The 19134-nt window shown below is 48.9% G+C and overlaps 1 protein-coding gene across 4 annotated transcripts in view; it reads left to right on the top strand.

Annotated features, from left to right (window-relative positions):
- SGMS1 (sphingomyelin synthase 1) overlaps positions 1 to 19134 on the top strand; it is a 415891-nt gene that overhangs the window by 386348 nt on the left and 10409 nt on the right. For all 4 annotated transcript variants that reach the window (XM_075348726.1, XM_075348727.1, XM_075348728.1 and 1 more), the window contains 2 exons: positions 3268 to 3421; positions 11179 to 11345. In XM_075348726.1, coding sequence (XP_075204841.1) covers positions 3268 to 3421; positions 11179 to 11345 — 321 coding nt within the window. The remainder of the gene's footprint in view (positions 1 to 3267; positions 3422 to 11178; positions 11346 to 19134) is intronic.

The raw sequence follows: 19134 nt of genomic DNA, 5'->3' as shown, positions 1-19134 counted from the left end.
CAAAAAAGCATTCTGACCTACAAGCAGAAGCCTTTGTGAGCTATTACTCCTTCCTACCCATCCCTGGGTTGTTATATTGTGTAATATCAAAGTAATAAAATGCGTTTTATTACTTTCATATTCCCTACATAAATAGCATAGGTCTCTAGCCCCTTGGGTGTCTACATGTTTTCCATGGTATCACGACCCTGTGGGCCTGATACCATGGATTTACATCAGCGACGTCACTTCTGCAGCTTCAGAATGTCGCACGCGCTTACCATTCTCGTCGCCTTCTCATCCTGGCGCTTGCTTCTCGGCTCCTGACGCGCAGTGCGCATGACCAGAACCACAGGCGTCTCCTGAGCATGCGCAGTGCGTGTTAGAAACCAGGATGAGGCGGCGAGAATGGTAAGCATGCGCGAGATTCTGAAGTAGCGACGGTCACGTCACTGATGTAAATCCATGGTATCACGCCCACAGGGGCGTGATACCATGGAGAGCATGAAGACGCCCACAGGGCGATGAGACGCCCATGGGGCTAGAGACCCTGCTCATTTACATAGGACATATGAAAGTATTAAAACGTTATTTTATTACTTTCATAATTACACAATATAACCATACAGGGATGGGTAGGAAGGGGTTAGCAGCTCACACAGGCTCCTGCTTGTAGATCAGAACGCTTTTTTGACCTGACCGGTTCCCTTTAATTTTACCACAAAAAACTGGGAATAGTATTGACTCACGTATTAGCCTTGAGTTGGAAATGCAGCAGCTACTAGTAAATTTCAAAAATAAAAATAGATACAAAGAAAATGTAATGTGCCCATCCTTGTCCCCTTGTAGCAATGTGCCCATCCTTGTCCCCTTGTAGTAATGTGCCCATCCTTGTCCCCTTGTAGTAATGTGCCCATCCTTGTCCCCTTGTAGTAATGTGCCCATCCTTGTCCCCTTGTAGTAATGTGCCCATCCTTGTCCCCTTGTAGTAATGTGCCCATCCTTGTCCCCTTGTAGTAATGTGCCCATCCTTGTCCCCTTGTAGTAATGTGCCCATCCTTGTCCCCTTGTAGTAATGTGCCCATCTTTGTCCCCTTGTAGTAATGTGCCCATCCTTGTCCCCTTGTAGTAATGTGCCTCATTCTTGTCCCCTTGTAGTAATGTGCCTCATTCTTGTGCCCATCCTTTAGTAATGTTCTCATATGCTTACAGCAGAAAAGTAGGCAACTAGTCCAGTCAGCCCAGGACAAAGAATCAAATGCTTTGACAGAAAGAAAGCCAAACACCTGTGAAGGACGCATCACAGGTGCACGGCAAAGCAATCATTCACACGCTACCACTAGTGGAGGGGGTATTAGGCGGCTTTCACACATCAGTTTTTTTCCTGTGCGGCACAATCCGGTGCTTTGCAGAAAAAACGCAACAGTTTTTTTTCGCCGCCGGTTGCATTTTTTTTTGCATACTTACATTAGTGCCGTATTGTGCCGCATGGGCTTGCGTTCGGTCCGGTTTTTGCCGCATGCGGCAGATTTAGCCAATGTGGCGGCCGAATGGAACGTTGCCTGGCACGTTTTTTCGTCCGGCAAAAAAAACCGCATCGCGCCACATCCGGCCGATGCGGCGGGATTTGCAATGCATGCCTATGGATGCCACATGCGGCGTCCTGCAGCAAACACCGCATCCAGCCGCCGCATGCGTTTTTTTTCCACTGCGCATGCTCAGCCTGCCGCAAGCGGCAAAAAAACGGACGGGCCGCATGTCAAAAACTTGTGCGAAGGATGCGGTATTGTCGCGGCATCCGTTGCATAGGTTTTAGAGCCGGATTGGCCAGCTCTGATAAAACTGGATGTGTGAAAGCAGCCTTACTAGATGATAAAATTGCACACTAATGGCATGCATAGGGCGCTGTTCACATGTATGCCCGGCCCCATAGTGTCTGGATAGCAACCTATTGGTCACGCCCATACTATTAGATCAGGCGGGTTGCCTGGACACTACTCAAATGCAGCACATGGGGATTGTGTGCATAATTGGACACACTCCATTATGCACAGCCTGTATTAAGAGGCCTGGCTGCATCCTGTATAAAAAGTGCAGAAAATATATATCAAATATATGAGGTATTTGTTAGTAAATTGGCCACTATACATAAGCTTGCAATCCACGTCAAAGGTCCCCATGCTTGCAAGTTTCTACACTGATAAATGCCAAAAAAAACAACAAAAAGAGGAGATATAGCTCCCCCATAAATTTACTATATTAGTCCCTTTCTTGACCCCTATTATGTAGTTGATCACACAGTCCACAAACAAACCGATCCGTATAGCACAGTAGCCGCAGCCTCCTAAATGAGGGTTAACAAAATCTCCTCCACACTGATCAGAAAACCCACAGCGCCGATGTGATGTCCTCGGCTTGTCTGTTTATGCTGCGGAATTCTCAAGTCATTTCCGCTACAAAATCCGCTCCGAGCTTTGCCGACATGGATAAGGCATGCGGGAACATGCTGTAAAGGATAAAAACCAACATGACATCCGTATACAGTCGGGCTGGTTTCCATTGATGCATGCGCCCTTGATGTGAGATTTTGTTATTTTATAGAGGGAGCCCGGCATTTTCTGTTTTCTTGTTAGGTTGTTATTCAGTTTGACTTTTAGGAAAATACCTGATCTCGTCCTGTCTATGTAATTCTCTAATAGTTTATCTTATGCCGTGTACAATAAGCTGAGGATGGCACGCCATAAGTCGCTATGTAAAGCTGGGTTTTCCGCTTCTACCACATATTACCAGTGGGTGTGAACATCTGCGACCTCTGCGGTGGAGACGACTGCAATTTGATGTGCAATTTAGTGATCTGAAACAAAGTATTACGCTTTAGGTTTGTCTTCCTCGCTCACGGCTTTTTAGAAGGAAGTGCACATTAATAGAAAGACACGCACTGCTCATTCACTGAAGCCTCTCACTAGCGCCCCCCACTGGATCTTAAAGCACAAAATGAAAATATAAAAATTAGCTCTGGCTAATATGTGTGGTATAACATGCATTCTGCATGATATGACCATATTAATAAACAACCCTGAGCAAAATGTCTACAGTAAATTGTACCCCCTGTAGACCCTCTGCCGGTGACGTGAGTGTCGGAGTCTATAGCGGTGTATTCTACACTCGGCAGTAGATCAATCCTGCACACGAGCTGATTAAATCTTGGGTTGTTCTTCAGATTGACTTTGTTGTATGGTACTTTTTTGAAATAGTAAAATAACCAAATTGTTTTTGTTTATTTTTCAGCTTTTTGGCGACTGGGAGGCCCAGATCCGGAGGATTTTAAAGATGATTGCAGGCGGTGGACTCTCGATCACAGGCTCTCACACCATGTGTGGGGACTACTTGTACAGTGGCCACACAGTCATGCTAACACTAACATATATGTTCATAAAAGAGTGTAAGTAGTTGAGTCTTATCTATATTTGTGACCATTTATACGTATTAGTACTTTTTGCTGTGTTTTAAAGGGGTTTTCCCACAGGTAACATTTATCACCTTTACACAAGACCACAGTGAGAAAGAATTGGGCCCCAGGAACCCCTTTTCTAGTGAATTGAAGGTGGGAGCAGCAGGACCCCAGCGATGGGACCTTTATTACACATCCTGTGGATACGTCCTACTTTTTATCCATATACTGTATGTATCATGAGTAGAGTTGAGCGCGGTTCGTGGTTCTCCAGTTCGCGGTTCGAGTGATTTTGGGGGCTGTTCTAGATCGAACTAGAACTCGAGCTTTTTGCTAAAGCTAGATAGTTCTAGTTACGTTCGAGAATGGTTCTAGCAGCAAAAAGCCAAGCTAATTACTAGCTGGCATTCCGCTGTAATAGTGTAAGTCACTCTGTGACTCACACTATTATGAAATTTCAGCGTATAGTGTGCGGGAACAGCGCGTTCAGATCAGTGCTGCTGGGATAATGGCGATCGCCATTTTTTTTTTTTTTTTCTGTTCCTTCCTTCCCTAAGCGCGCGTGTAGTGGGGCAGGCCGGCATGTCAGCCAATCCCAGACACACACACAGCTAACTGGACTTTTAGCCAGAGAAGCAACGGCATGTGTGATAGGATGTCCATGTCACATGTCCCTGCATTATAAATACGGGCATCTGCCCATCTGGACGCCATTATCTGCCTTCTGCGTCTGGGTGTCCGTCACCGTAGGTGCAGCTCCTGTCTCCGATACTGCTGTGTACGCTCTACACACAGCGCTATACAGAATAGGGATAGAAGTTTCTTTCAGCCCTTGTAAGGGCTAATTACAGCAGGCTCAGAGCCATAGGTGACAGTCAGGTCCGTGGAAAGTTTTTAACAGCTACAGATAAGATCGTCTGTGTAGCTAAGGTCAGGGAGTTCCTTGCTGCATTTCACCATTAGGAGGGATAGAAAGTGAGGCTTCCTTTCCTCTACACTGACCCACAACCCGGCCACTGTACCCTCCTGCCCTTTGCACACTCAAGCTCATTGTTACTAAGCCATTAGAATAACAAACACTGAGGAAAGTTAGTGGCATCCTAAAAGTGGCTGTTGGACTTCATTAGTGTCCCACTAGTGCAAATCTATTTGCAGCACCTCTGCATTGCACACTCAAACTCATTTTTACTAAGCTATTATACTAGCAAACTGTGCTGCCATTTTAAGGGCCATAGTTTCATTGTCCGGGATAGTTATTGTTGTTTATTATGCTGTCAATAAAGGTAGACCACCGCTGCAATCTACACCACCTCTCAATTTTTACTACCACATTTTAAGTGGACATACTTGTCGCTAGCAAAATGAGTGGCAAAATGACAGATGCTGGTGGAAAGGGGAACAGGCGTATTGGAAAAGGAAAAAAAGGTTGTGTCCGTGGGGAAGGTGGCAAAGCTCCATTAACATCTGCTGAAGATAGACCATCTTCCAGCAAAAGTAAGATGTCTACTACTTTCAGTGGACAGTCGGATGTGCTCCCTGTTTTACGAACACGAACAACTGGAACAAAGGTAGATGTTGCCCAAAAAAAGAAAATGCTTGAATGGATCTCAAGTGGTCCAACAAGTGCCCTCTCCTCCACCTCAACTACCGCATCCAAAAAACACCAGTCCTCTGAGTTGTCATCCCAATCACGCTTTCTCCCAGCTCTGAAGTCTCCATCCGCCCTGCACAGTATGGTGGAACAGAGATGGCTGAGTCTGCAGAGCTGTTCAGTCACACTATAGCCTGGGAATCAGAGGTCTGCACCCAAGCTACAGTGAGTACAGACCAGGAAATGGTCTGCAGTGATGCCCAGAACCTTTTGTTACTCAGATTCAGGCCGTGATGACCAAGGTTCTGAGCATAATGTTGACCCTTATTCACAAACTGAAACACCTGTTGTAATAGACAATAAGGAACATACTGATGACGATGAGACGTAGATACCAGATTGGGATGACAACTTAACTATTCGTTCAGGGCAGGAAGAGGCTCGGTCTGAGGGGGAGGGGAGTGCAAACACAACGCTTGATGAGGAACTTATAGATCCCACCTACTGTCAACCCACAATCAGGCACTCGAGGAGGTCAACAGAGGAGGTGGAGGAGGATGCTACTGACGACAAAGTTACCTTGCGCCTTCCTAGACAGTCGGAGTACTGGTAGCACGTCTACAACTGCATCCTCAGCCACCACTCTGCCTCTGAGCACTAGTCGGGGTGGCTCAGCAGCTCGCATGCCCTCTAAGCCTTGCCTAGCCTGGTCCTTTTTTGACATAGCAAAAGATCGCCCAAATCATGTGATCTGTAAAATTTATCGTGATTCTGTTAGTAGAGGGCAAAACCTCAGCAGTTTGACAACTTCTTCCATGAATCGTCACATGAATAAATATCATATGTCCCAGTGGGAAGCTCACCGTGCTGCAATGCGGCCTAGCGGAGCGAACCATCCACCGCCTGCCCCTTCCAGTGCATCCGCGCGCTCATCATCTTCTAGGACTGTGGGGACAGCTGTCACACTTGGTTTTCCACGCACAACTTCCACCACTGTAACCGCAACAGGCAGTTTGCTTGGTAGGTCGTCAGTTGGTTTGGAAGGGGAAACAAGTGCGTGTGTACAGCTCTCTCAGACATCGATAGCACCAACGTTGGATGAAGGCGACATCATGTCTACGCCTGCACTTTCCTCACAAACTTGCTTTTTTCCAGGGACACCCTACTCATCACCATCTCCACACAGCAGCCAGATCTCTGTCCCTCAGATGTGGACAAATAAAAGGCCATTTCCTGCGACCCATGACAAAGCTAGGAGGTTGACTTTATCCCTCTGTAAGCTATTGGCTACCGAAATGCTGCCTTTCCGCCTGGTGGACACACAGGATTTTAGAGACCTTATGTCTGTCGCTGTGCCCCAGTACCAGATGCCTAGTCGCCACTACTTCTCTAAGAAAGGTGTGCCCGCGCTACACCAGCATATCGCACACAACATCACCGCTTCCTTGAGAAACTGTGTGTGAACGGGTGCATTTCACCACTGGTACTTGGACCAGTAAGCATGGACAGGCACGTTACATGTCGCTGACTGGGCACTGGGTAACTATGGTGATAGATGGTGAAGGGCCTGCTGCACAAGTCTTGCCGTCCCCTCGATTTGTGTGTCAATCCTCTGTCTGTCCAAGTTCCTCCACTGCTTCTGCCTCCTCAACCTCGTCTGAGTCCGGGACCTCCGCCCCAAGCCTGCCTAGTCAGGCCACCAGCGTTCTCACTGCGCAGAAGGAATCACGCACCCCTCATTACTATGCTGGCAGCAGAGCGCAACGGCATCAGGTGGTCTTTAGCTTGACATGTCTTGGGAATAGGAGTCACACAGCTGAGGAGTTGTGGTCAGCTCTGCGGTCCGAGTTTAATAAATGGTTGTCTCCACTCAACCTGCAGCCTGGTAAGGCCGTGTGCGACAATGCTGCAAACCTGGGTGCGGCCCTTCGCCTGGGCAAGGTGACACACGTGCCTTGTATGGCTCACGTGTTGAACCTTGTTGTCCAGCAATTCTTAACACACTATCCCGGCCTAGATGGCCTTCTGAACAGGGCACGAAAACTGCTCACTTCCGCCGTTCAACCGCCGCAGCTGAGCGACTTGCATCGCTCCAGAAGTCTTTCGGCCTGCCGGTTCATCGCCTGAAATGCGATGTGCCAACACGCTGGAATTCGACTCTCCACATGTTACAGCGACTGTGGCAGCACCGCCGAGCCCTGGTGCAATACGTCATGACGTATAGCCTGGGCCAACGAGATGCAGAGGTGGGGAAGATCACCCTGATGGAGTGGTCTCAGATCAAGGACCTATGCACCCTTCTGCACAGTTTCGACATGGCGACGAATATGTTTAGCGCTGACAATGCCATTATCAGCATGACAATTCCAGTCATTTACATGCTGGAGCACACGCTAAACACTATTCGGAGTCAGGGGGTGGGACCACAGGAAGGGGAGGAACTACAGGCGGATTCATATGCGCAAGGGACAACAACATCACCAAGGTCCAGACGTTCATCATCACCAACGCAGCAGGCATGGGACCATGGGGGACAGGGATCAACAAGGGCACATGGTAGCAGGCGAAATGTTGAGGAAGGTGCAGGAGAACATGAAGAAATGGAGGACGAACTGTCCATGGACATGGAAGACTCAGCGGATGAGGGAGACCTTGGTCAAATTTCAGTTGAAAGAGGTTGGGGGGAGATGTCAGAGGAAGAAAAAACTGTTAGCACCTCTATGCCACAAACACAGCGTGGACTTGGTCCGTATGGCAGCGCCAGGCACATGAGCGCCTTCTTGCTGCACTACCTCCAACATGACCCTCGTATTGTCAAAATTAGAAGTGATGATGACTACTGGCTTGCCACACTATTAGATCCCCGGTACAAGTCCAAATTTTGTGACATAATTCCAGCCATAGAAAGGGACGCACGTATGCAGGAGTATCAGCAGAAGCTTTTACTCGATCTTAGCTCGGCTTTTCCACAAAACACCCGTGCAGGTGCAGGGAGTGAATCTCACAGTTGTAACTTGACAAACATGGGACGGTCTCGTCATCTTCAACAGTCTACCCGTACCAGTAGCACCGTATCTGGTGCTGGTAACAGCAATTTTATTGAATCTTTTCATAATTTTTTTTAGACCATCCTTTGCAAGGCCACCAGAGACAACAAGTCTGACACATAGTCAACGGCTGGAGAGGATGATACAGGAGTATCTCCAAATGAACATCGATGCCATGACTTTGCAACTGGAGCCTTGCTCATTTTGGGCTTCAAATCTTGAAAAATGGCCAGAGCTCTCCACTTAAGCCTTGGAGATTTTGTCGTGTCCAGCTGCCAGCGTTGTCTCTGAACGTGTCTTCAGTGCTGCTGGGTGTGTGCTGACAGATAAGCGCACGCGTCTGTCCAGTGACAATGTGGACAGACTAACGTTCATCAAAATGAACAAGTCATGGATCCACCAGGAATTTACTACCCCTGTGTCATCCTGGGGAGAGTAAATGCTTGTGGATTTTGAATGTGCTTGATGCAAATCTACCTGTGAAATGTACAACTGGGACACAACTGCCGCTACTGAAGGGGTGGGTGTGTGTGGAGCCCAATTTTTGGAAAAAGGGAGACTCCGCTTGGAGTCACCTTGCGGTGTTTTAGATGATTTTAGAAGGGAATGCCATGCCTATATCTGTGTCTCGTCCTCTTTTTTTTTTTTTTTTTTTTTTTTTCCCCCCCCTCGTAACGCTGTTTTGTTTTCACATGAGAATTTGTTCTGGTCACTTCCCCATGTGTTTTGTGTTGTGTTGTGAGTTGTTTTTGTCACCTTTTGGACACCTTTGAGGGGGTTTTCTAGGTGTTTTTATGTGTTTGTGATTGCCTCCCATTGTTTCCTATGCAGTTCGAGCGGTTTGCCGAACTCGAACGAGACCTCCGTTCGGCGAACCGAACTCGAGCCGAACCACGACCGGTTCGCTCATCTCTAATCATGAGACACCTTAGTCATTGAATTCAGGTTTTTCATTCAGTCCCATAGTCAGTGAGTTTAAAATGTAGCCACTTGCCATGCTGTTTGCCTTACTAACATTACTGAAAGAATTGGTGGGTTTTCTATTGAATTTGAGTGTCTTCCTGTGATAGCGTGACGCCACCACTATAAGGCAGGTCAGGAAATGTTTTCCCTTCTAAATATTCCATAATCATATCTTGTAAGGGATGTGGAAGGAACAGCAACTCCGCCATGAAAAGGCAGACCTCGTCAAAGTAAACAAGGAGGTCACAGAGTACTGAGGAGCACAGCATATAAAAGTCACAACCGCTATGCTCGCCCAATCACTCCAGAGTGCAAACTACTTCTGGTATTAAAGGGAATCTGTCACTAGGTTTTTGCTATGTAAGCTGAAGAACGTTTGCTGCATTTCTGACGCGTTTCCTCCCAGTTGTAGCCGGGATTTATCAGGTGCACCATTTATCTGACGTCTCAGGGGTATCGTTGCATTGGCTCCAGAATCCCTGACTGTTCCCTGATGAATCCCGGCTACATCTGGGAGGAAACGCGTCGGGACGCTACTTTTGGACAAAGCTGTTATCAGATACGTTTTGTTGACTTTCCATCTATTTGGATGGTGGTCTTTTGTTATGTTTTTGGGACATTGTCTTTGAAAAATTTTACCAGATAAGCTTTTTTAACCTTCCATCTATTTAGATGGTGGTCTTTTGTTTATTCCTGTGGTGTGATTTTTTTGATCTGTGCAGCGCTGAAGAGTGTTTTATAGGGTTTCCCGTCAGTGAATGGGGGCGCCAGAACCTTTAGGGCGTCATACCCTCCATTGCTAGGTAGGGAGAGTTTCTAGCAGGGATTACTTAGGGCCAGCTTACATTCTAACTCTCCCTCCTGGCTCTTTTTTGTGTTATTATACACTCTGCTGGATCCAATTTTTTTTTGTTTTTTGTGAACACTATGGTGTCTGACTTTTTAAGGTATTTATTAAAAGTTACATTTTAATGGGACATCTTTCTATGGTTTTTCTCATGGTGTATAAAGCGGCCGCCATTGAACTCTGGAGCCGTAGAAACTTTGTTCTGTCCAGTGATGGATCACACGTCTCTGTCTATCATGTAATGGAGGAGTCTGGATTTGCCGTATGGATTTTGAATGGGATATCATAAAAGCTCCTGGAGGTGTCATACTTTTGTCCATATAGTGTACCATTCATGGGAAACCCCTTTTAATGATCCTTATTTCTTTATTGGTACAGTGGAACCTTGGTTAACGAGAACAATCCGTTCTGGGAGTGTGCCTGTTAACCAAGTTACTCGTTCAGCAAAGCAAGATTTCCCATAGGAAATCATTGCAATGCAGACAATTCGTTCCACAACTTGTTAAATGTCACATTCTGATCCCCTATTGTGTCATTCCACACAAACACACACGCATATATTATATGCTCACCTTACCTTCCGTTCCATCACCGGTCTCCTGGGACTTGCTGTTGGCCGGTACAGGCTGTGTATCTGGTAACCATCACGACTAGGGAGGAACTTCCGCTGCCAGAGCGCTGACGTCAAAGGCAGGAGCCGCTTGTCTCTGATTGGTCAGCGCGCTGCCTTTTGAGTAGCGTCTGACAGCGGAAGTTCCTGCCTCGTCGCTATGGTTGCCGATACACAGCCTGGAGCGGCGAACTACAGGACCCAGGAGGCCGGCGATGGAACGGAAGGTACACACATTATGCTCACCTTACCTTCGGTTCCATCGCTGGCTTCCTGGGTCTTGTAGTTCGCCACGAGGATTCCTCCCTAGTCGCGATGTACCGGCGGACTACAAGAACCATGAGACCGGCGATGGAACGGAAGGTAAGGTGAGCATAATAGTGTATGTGTGTGTTTTGTGCGTGCGTGTGTGTGTTTGTGTGGACTGCAAGAGCGGGTTAGAGCGCGGTGGATAGATGGAACCGGAAGTGTGTGCGGTGAGTATTTTGCTCGCACAGCAAGGCTTTCTCGTAAACAGAGTTACAAATTTACAGAAAGCTTTGCTTGTTAAGCGAAATTCTCGTTAGGTGGGTTACTCGTTAAGCGAAGTTCCACTGTATTTGTATATTTCATCTGAATCTTCTTTTTTTTTTTTTTTTTTTGTGCTGTAACCTGGGCCACAGACCTCATTAGATTTGTTTGTTTTTCTAGATTCTCCGCGGCGGTTCTGGTGGTACCACTGGATTTGCTGGTTCCTCAGCGTTGTTGGGGTGTTCTGTATTCTTTTGGCACATGACCACTACACTGTAGATGTTGTTGTCGCTTACTACATCACATCCAGGTGTTTCTGGTGGTATCATACTATGGCCAACCAGCAAGTAAGTATGCCTTCTCTTACTTCTCATCATTGCTCACCATGAATTCTCACTATTCACATGACTTTTGTAAGGATACATGTGTACAAATGTGTTTCAGAAAATCCTGTGACCTCCTCATTGATATGAGTTGGGCTTGCAGTGATCCATTCCCATCTATGGGATGGTTAGCCCTACAGGGTCTCAATTTTGTTAGTTATGGAAAGGATATCACCTGTGTAACAATAAGGCTATGTTCACATGTTGCATTTTTTTGTATGTTTTTTTTTTTTTTTTTTACATTGGATTTATGTAAATAAATACAAATAAGCAGTAGGCCGCTTTCACGCTGCGTTCTGATCTCCATTCACTGGTCCCATCGGAGCTTCCGTCCAAACCCTTTGCAAAACTAGTTTTGAACGTATGCGCCGATGGGGCCTTTGACTATAATGCTGTAGACGGAGTCACAGTGTGCTCTGTCGTGCACCATTTTTGGGAGTATACGCTTTCTGGAGGCGAACACAAAAATGCGGTCTACAATGTAATAGGGGTCTAATGCGGGCGTCACACGGGACAATAAATCGTGCATTCGCATAAGCGATCGCACCCGCCCCCGTTGTTTGTGTGTCACATGCAATTAGTTGCCTGTGGTGCACAAAGTCGTTAACCCCCGTCACACGGACTCACCTCCCCCGGCGACGTCGCTGTGGGCGGCGAACATCCTCTTTCTGAAGGGGGAGGGATGTTCGGCGTCACAGCGACGTCGCACAGCCGCTGCCCAATAGTAGCGGAGGGGCGGAGATCAGTGGAACTTAAACATCCCGCCTAACTCCTTCCTTCCGCAATGGCGGCGGGACGCAGGTAAGCTGTGCTCATCGTTCCCGGGGTGTCACACGGAGCAATGTGTGCTGCCACGGGAGCGACGAACAACCGGAGCACAGAAGGAGGGACGATATTATGAACGTGAACGACGTGTCAACGATGAACGAGAAGCTGAGTATTTCTGCTCGTTCATAGCGGTCACACTGTACGATATCTCTGACGATGCCGGATGTGCGTCACTAACGACGTGACCCCGACAACATATCGACAGATATATCGTACTGTGTGATGTTCGCATTAGTCTGTGTCTGCATGAGATTTCTGAAATCTCCTAGCTTTTACTGGTACTGTAAAGAAAAACAGCTTTTTATTTGCATTTATTTATATAAATCCAATAAAAAGAAAAAAAAATGCAATATGTGAACATAGCCTAAATGTGCACCATTTGTGATTTGACGAGGCACGTTAACATACTAGGGTTAACTGCAGTGACAATTGTTGTCAGGTTATTCAAGTATTTGGCATTAAAGCGTATTTGTGACCAGATTTTACACTACAAACTAAATTATTAAATAGCTCTCTTAGGCTTGATGACACTGGTGTATTTACTTTAAAAATCCATGTCAGTTTGTACAATTCTTGTTCAAGGATTCACATTCTGATATTAACATGTCTGGCTTAACGTCTGACCTGGATATTTAAAAAAAATAAATAAAAATTTCCGTACTAAACTTTTTTTGAGGTTTGCATTAGCTAGAAGTAGTAATATCTGCATTACTCATCCTCTGCAAGTACAACAATGCCTTTTCGCACTGCCCATGGTCTTTGCTTCCAGGCTGCAGTGGTGATGTCATGAGTTCAACTCGCATGACCGCTGCTGACAATCACTGGACTTGGCAGGCATGTTGATTTAAAATGATGCAAGACTTTTGAGCCCCCAGTGATTGGCTGCAGTGGGATGAGCAGAGCTGTGGCATTTCGAATTCTGCGGGACTTAAGTTAAAAGTTCGGTTCGGGACCCAGACTTGATGGCCCAACCCTCTATAATTATAGTCAATGGAGGCTCAAACTTCTGTGCTGCAACATGGTCATAAGTAAGGGCTAGGAGGCTGCAAAATGGGAGTTAGAGCAGGAAAATTGCCTTGCAAACAAATGTGGATTGGGAATAAATAAAAAAAGAAATGGTTGCTCCTATTTTTGATAACCAGTGCAGGTAAAACGGACAAGTGTGGACTGCAAACCTCAGCTGTCTGCTTTGTCGTGGCTGGCTATCAAAAATAAAGGGGATCCAACACGGTTTTGTAGAATTATTTATTTAAATAATAAAAAAAAACAACCTTTCTTTTTCGCTCCTAATTGGGAGACCCAGACAATTGGGTGTATAGCTACTGCCTCCGGAGGCCGCACAAAGTACTACACTTAAAAGTGTAAGGCCCCTCCCCTTCTGGCTATACACCCCCCCGTGGGAGCACGGGTCCTTCAGTTTTTTGCTTTGTGCGAAGGAGGTCAGACACGCACGCATAGCTCCACTGTTTAGTCAGCAGCAGCTGCTGACTATGTCGGATGGAAGAAAAGAGGACCCATACAAGGGTCCCCAGCATGCTCCCTTCTCACCCCACTTTCTGTCGGTGGTGCTTGTTAAGGTTGAGGTACCCATTGCGGGTACGGAGGCTGGAGCCCACATGCTGATTCCTTCCCCATCCCCATTAGGGCTCTGGGCGAAGTGGGATTTTACCGGTCTCCAGGCACAGAGACCGTGCTCCATCCGCAGCCCCTGGAGAAGCCGCTGGATTTGGAGCTGAGTATCGTCAGGGACATGGCCCTGCTCCGTCAAGGTACTCTGTGTCCCCGTGCATACGCGCGCACACCGCAGCATTGCTGGGTGTGTTAGTGCGCCGGGGACAACAGCGCTGCTGCGCTTGTGCCATTTCCTCACTTCAGCTTAGCTGAGTGGGTAGACTCAGGGAGAACGGTCGCGCCGGCCGCTGGGACTGCGACGCGGCTGGGACTTGTGGTGCGCCGGGGACTTCCGCGCTGGCCGTGCATATATCACGGCCGCGCTTATTACTACAGTCCCCGGCTTTTGCGGCCTAGTTCGTTCGTTCCCGCCTCCGCACCTGCCAGTCAGGAGGAGGGCGGGACGCTGTACAGAGCATCAGCGCTGAGGGCTGGAGTCGTTTTTACATACTCCAGCCCTCACACCAGGCACAGTAGGACGCAGTTTCCCGCTCTTTGTTTGTGGCACGCCCACGGTCCGCCCCTCTTCACAGAACGCCGGCAGCCATTCCTGCCTGCACGCTGAGCTGCAGAGGGGAGACGGGGAGACCCAGACACGGGATTCTACGGCCTCATACCCGCTGTTCAGCGGGCGGTAAGCAGCCCTCAAGGGCTCACCCCCACTTGTGCCGTTTGTATACTGAGTATTTTGTGTTTGCAAATACTTTGTACTGTACGGTCGCTGGTGATTCTCGGCTATATACCCTCCTAGATTACAAGGAGGCAACAGCATGTCGTCCGCAAAACGCAAGGGTGCCAAGGCACAGACATTATATGCTGCCTGTACCGCATGTGGGGCTGCTCTACCGGCAGGTTCCACTGACCCCCATTGTGTGCAGTGCTCGGCCCCTGTGCAACTTGCACAGCCGGGGCCTCTGCTGGACGTGACCCAGGGTGTACCACCTGTGAATGCTGTCCAGGTGACAGGAACAGAGTTTGCAGCTTTTGCTGACAGATTGTCTATGACCATGTCAAAGATTCTTGAAACATTGCAGTCTAGACCAGTAACTCAGACCATGGACACTGGGGCATCATTGCTCCCTGGTCCCCCTCAGCTGGAACACTTCCAAGCTCCGGGGGTGTCACATGCACCCCAGGGTGACGATTCTGACTCGGACGACAGTCCCAGACAACCTAAGCGGGCTCGTTATGAGGGGCCCTCAACTTCGTCTCACTGGTCAGGATCCCAGCGGGACGAATCTATGGGTGATGAGGCGGATGTAACTGATCAAGATTCTGATCCTGGGCCCGCTCTCAATCTGGATACACCGGATGGTGACGCCATAGTGAATGATCTTATAGCGTCCATCAATAGGATGTTAGATATTTCTCCGCCAGCTCCTACTGAGGAGGAGGCAGCTTCACAGCAGGAGAAATTCCATTTCAGATATCCCAAGCGTAAATTAAGCACTTTTCTGGACCACGCTGACTTTAGAGATGCAATCCAGAAACACCACGCTTATCCTGAGAAGCGGTTTTCTAAACGGCTTAAAGATACACGCTATCCTTTTCCCCCTGACGTGGTCAAGGGTTGGACCCAGTGTCCCAAGGTGGACCCTCCAATCTCCAGGCTTGCAGCTAGATCCTTAGTTGCAGTAGAAGATGGAGCGGCACTTAAAGATGCCACTGACAGGCAGATGGAGCTCTGGCTGAAATCCATCTATGAAGCTATTGGAGCGTCGTTGGCGCCAGCTTTCGCAGCCGTATGGGCACTCCAAGCTATTTCAGCTGGGCTTATACAAGTCGACTCGGTCACACGTACATCTGCCCCGCAGGTGACACCATTGACCTCTCAAATGTCTGCATTCGCGTCTTACGCGATTAATGCTGTCCTGGACTCTACGAGCCGTACGGCGGTGGCGTCAGCCAACTCCGTGGTTTTGCGCAGAGCCCTGTGGTTGAGAGAATGGAAAGCAGATTCTGCTTCCAAGAAGTGCTTAACCAGTTTGCCCTTTTCTCGTGACCGATTGTTTGGGGAGCGTTTGGATGAAATCATTAAACACTCCAAGGGTAAGGACTCATCCTTACCTCAACACAGACAAAACAAGCCCCAACAAAGGAGGGGTCAGTCTGGTTTTCGGTCCTTTCGAGGCTCAGGCAGGTCCCAATTCTCCTCGTCCAAGAGGACTCAAAAGGATCAGAGAGGCTCAGATTCTTGGCGGACGCAGTCACGCCCAAAAAAGACAGCAGGAAGAACCGTTACCAAGACGGCTTCCTCATGACTTTCAGCCTCCTCTCTCCGCATCCTCGGTCGGTGGCAGGCTCTCACGCTTTGGCGGCATTTGGCTGTCACAGGTCAAAGACCGTTGGGTGAGGGACATTCTGTCTCACGGGTACAGGATAGAGTTCAGCTCTCGTCCTCCAACTCGTTTCTTCAGAACTTCCCCACCGCCCGACCGAGCCGATGCTCTGCTGCAGGTGGCCGCTCTAAAGGCGGAAGGAGTAGTGACTTCCTTTCCTCTTCAGGAACAAGGTCACGGTTTTTACTCCAATCTGTTTGTGGTGCCAAAGAAGGACGGGTCCTTTCGGCCCGTCCTGGATCTAAAGTTGCTCAACAAACACGTAAAAACCAGGAGGTTCCGGATGGAATCTCTCCGCTCCGTCATAGCCTCAATGTCTCAAGGAGATTTCTTAGCATCAATAGACATCAAGGATGCTTATCTTCACGTGCCGATTGCGCCAGAGCATCAGCGTTTTCTACGCTTCGTTATAGAAAGCGAACACCTGCAGTTCGTAGCGTTACCTTTCGGGCTGGCAACAGCCCCTCGGGTCTTCACCAAGGTCATGGCAGCAGTAGTAGCTGTCCTGCACTCGCAGGGTCACTCCGTGATCCCGTATTTGGACGATCTACTTATAAAGGCACCCTCTCAAGAGGCATGCCAACACAGTCTGAACGTGGCACTGAAGACTCTCCAGAGTTTCGGGTGGATTATCAACTTTTCAAAGTCAAATCTAACCCCGACCCAATCACTAACATATCTTGGCATGGAGTTTCATACTCTCTCAGCGATAGTGAAGCTTCCACTGGACAAGCAGTGCTCTCTGCAGACAGGGGTGCAATCTCTCCTGCAGAACCAGTCCCACTCCTTGAGGCGCCTCATGCATTTCCTAGGGAAGATGGTGGCAGCAATGGAAGCAGTCCCTTTCGCGCAGTTTCATCTGCGCCCTCTACAATGGGACATTCTCCGCCAATGGGACGGGAAGTCGACGTCCCTCGACAGGGATGTCTCCCTCTCTCAGGCAACCAAGGACTCTCTCCGATGGTGGCTTCTTCCCACCTCATTGTCAAAAGGAAAGTCGTTCCTACCCCCATCCTGGGCGGTGGTCACGACAGATGCGAGCCTATCAGGGTGGGGAGCAGTGTTTCTTCACCACAGGGCTCAGGGTACGTGGACTCAGAGAGAGTCCACCCTTCAGATCAATGTTCTGGAAATCAGAGCAGTCTATCTTGCTCTGCGAGCCTTCCAACAGTGGCTGTAGGGCAAGCAGATCCGGATTCAGTCGGACAATTCCACAGCGGTGGCGTACATCAACCACCAAGGGGGAACACGCAGTCGACAAGCCTTTCAAGAAGTCCGGCGGATTCTGACGTGGGTGGAAAACACAGCATCCACCATATCCGCAGTTCACATCCCAGGCGTGGAAAACTGGGAAGCAGACTTTCTCAGTCGCCAGGGCATGGACGCAGGGGAATGGTCCCTTCACTCGGACGTGTTTCAGATCTGTCGCCGCTGGGGGATGCCGGACGTCGACCTGATGGCGTCACGGCACAACAACAAGGTCCCGGTTTTCATGGCACGGTCTCACGATCACCGAGCTCTGGCGGCAGACGCCTTAGTTCAGGATTGGTCGCAGTTCCGACTACCTTATGTGTTCCCACCTCTGGCATTGTTGCCCAGAGTGATCCGCAAAATCAGGTCCGACTGCCGTTGCGCCATTCTCGTCGCTCCAGACTGGCCAAGGAGGTCGTGGTACCCGGATCTGTGGCATCTCACGGTAGGACAACCGTGGGCGCTACCAGGCCGTCCAGACTTGCTGTCTCAAGGGCCGTTTTTCCATCTGAATTCTGCGGCCCTGAACCTGACTGTGTGGCCATTGAGTCCTGGATCCTAGGGACCTCAGGTTTATCTCATGATGTTGTTGCCACCATGAGACAGGCTAGGAAACCATCCTCCGCCAAGATCTACCACAGAACGTGGAAGATATTCTTATCTTGATGCTCTGCTCAGGGAGTTTCTCCCTGGCCATTTGCATTGCCTATTTTTCTTTCCTTCCTGCAGTCTGGGTTGGAAAAAGGGTTGTCGCTTAGCTCCCTTAAAGGACAAGTCTCTGCGCTATCCGTATTCTTTCAGAAGCGCCTGGCGCGACTTCCTAAGGTACGCACGTTCCTGCAAGGGGTTTGTCATCTCATTCCCCCTTACAAGCGGCCATTGGAACCCTGGGATCTGAACAAGGTTCTGATTGCTCTCCAGAAGCCACCTTTCGAGCCTATGAAGGAGATTTCCTTTTCTCGGCTTTCACAGAAAGTGGCTTTTCTGGTGGCGGTCACGTCTCTTCGGAGAGTGTCAGAGCTGGCGGCGTTATCTTGCAAATCTCCCTTCCTGGTGTTTCACCAAGACCAGGTAGTACTGCGTCCAATTCCAGAGTTTCTTCCCAAGGTGGTATCTTCCTTTCATCTCAATCAGGATATCACTTTACCATCTTTGTGTCCGCATCCAGTTCACCAATTTGAAAAGGGTTTACATCTGTTGGACCTGGTGAGAGCACTCAGGATCTACATTTCCCGCACGGCGTCTCTGCGCCGTTCGGATGCACTCTTTATCCTGGTCGCTGGTCAGCATAAAGGGTCGCAAGCTTCCAAATCCACCCTTGCGCGGTGGATCAAGGAACCAATTCTTCACGCCTACCGTTCTGCTGGGCTTCCGACTCCTTCTGGACTGAAGGCCCATTCTACCAGAGCCGTGGGTGCGTCCTGGGCATTACGGCATCAGGCTACGGCTCAGCAGGTGTGCCAGGCGGCTACCTGGTCGAGTCTGCACACTTTCACCAAGCATTATCAGGTGCATACCTACGCTTCGGCGGATGCCAGCCTAGGTAGACAAGTCCTGCAGGCGGCGGTGGCCCACCTGTAAGAAAGGGCTGCCTGACAGCCCGATCGCGAGGTATTATTTTACCCACCCAGGGACTGCTTTTGGACGTCCCAATTGTCTGGGTC

Source organism: Anomaloglossus baeobatrachus, chromosome 5 (genome assembly GCF_048569485.1).
Source record: "Anomaloglossus baeobatrachus isolate aAnoBae1 chromosome 5, aAnoBae1.hap1, whole genome shotgun sequence".
In the NCBI taxonomy this organism is placed as follows: Eukaryota; Metazoa; Chordata; class Amphibia; order Anura; family Aromobatidae; genus Anomaloglossus; species Anomaloglossus baeobatrachus.
This window is presented reverse-complemented; position numbering and strand designations above follow the sequence as displayed.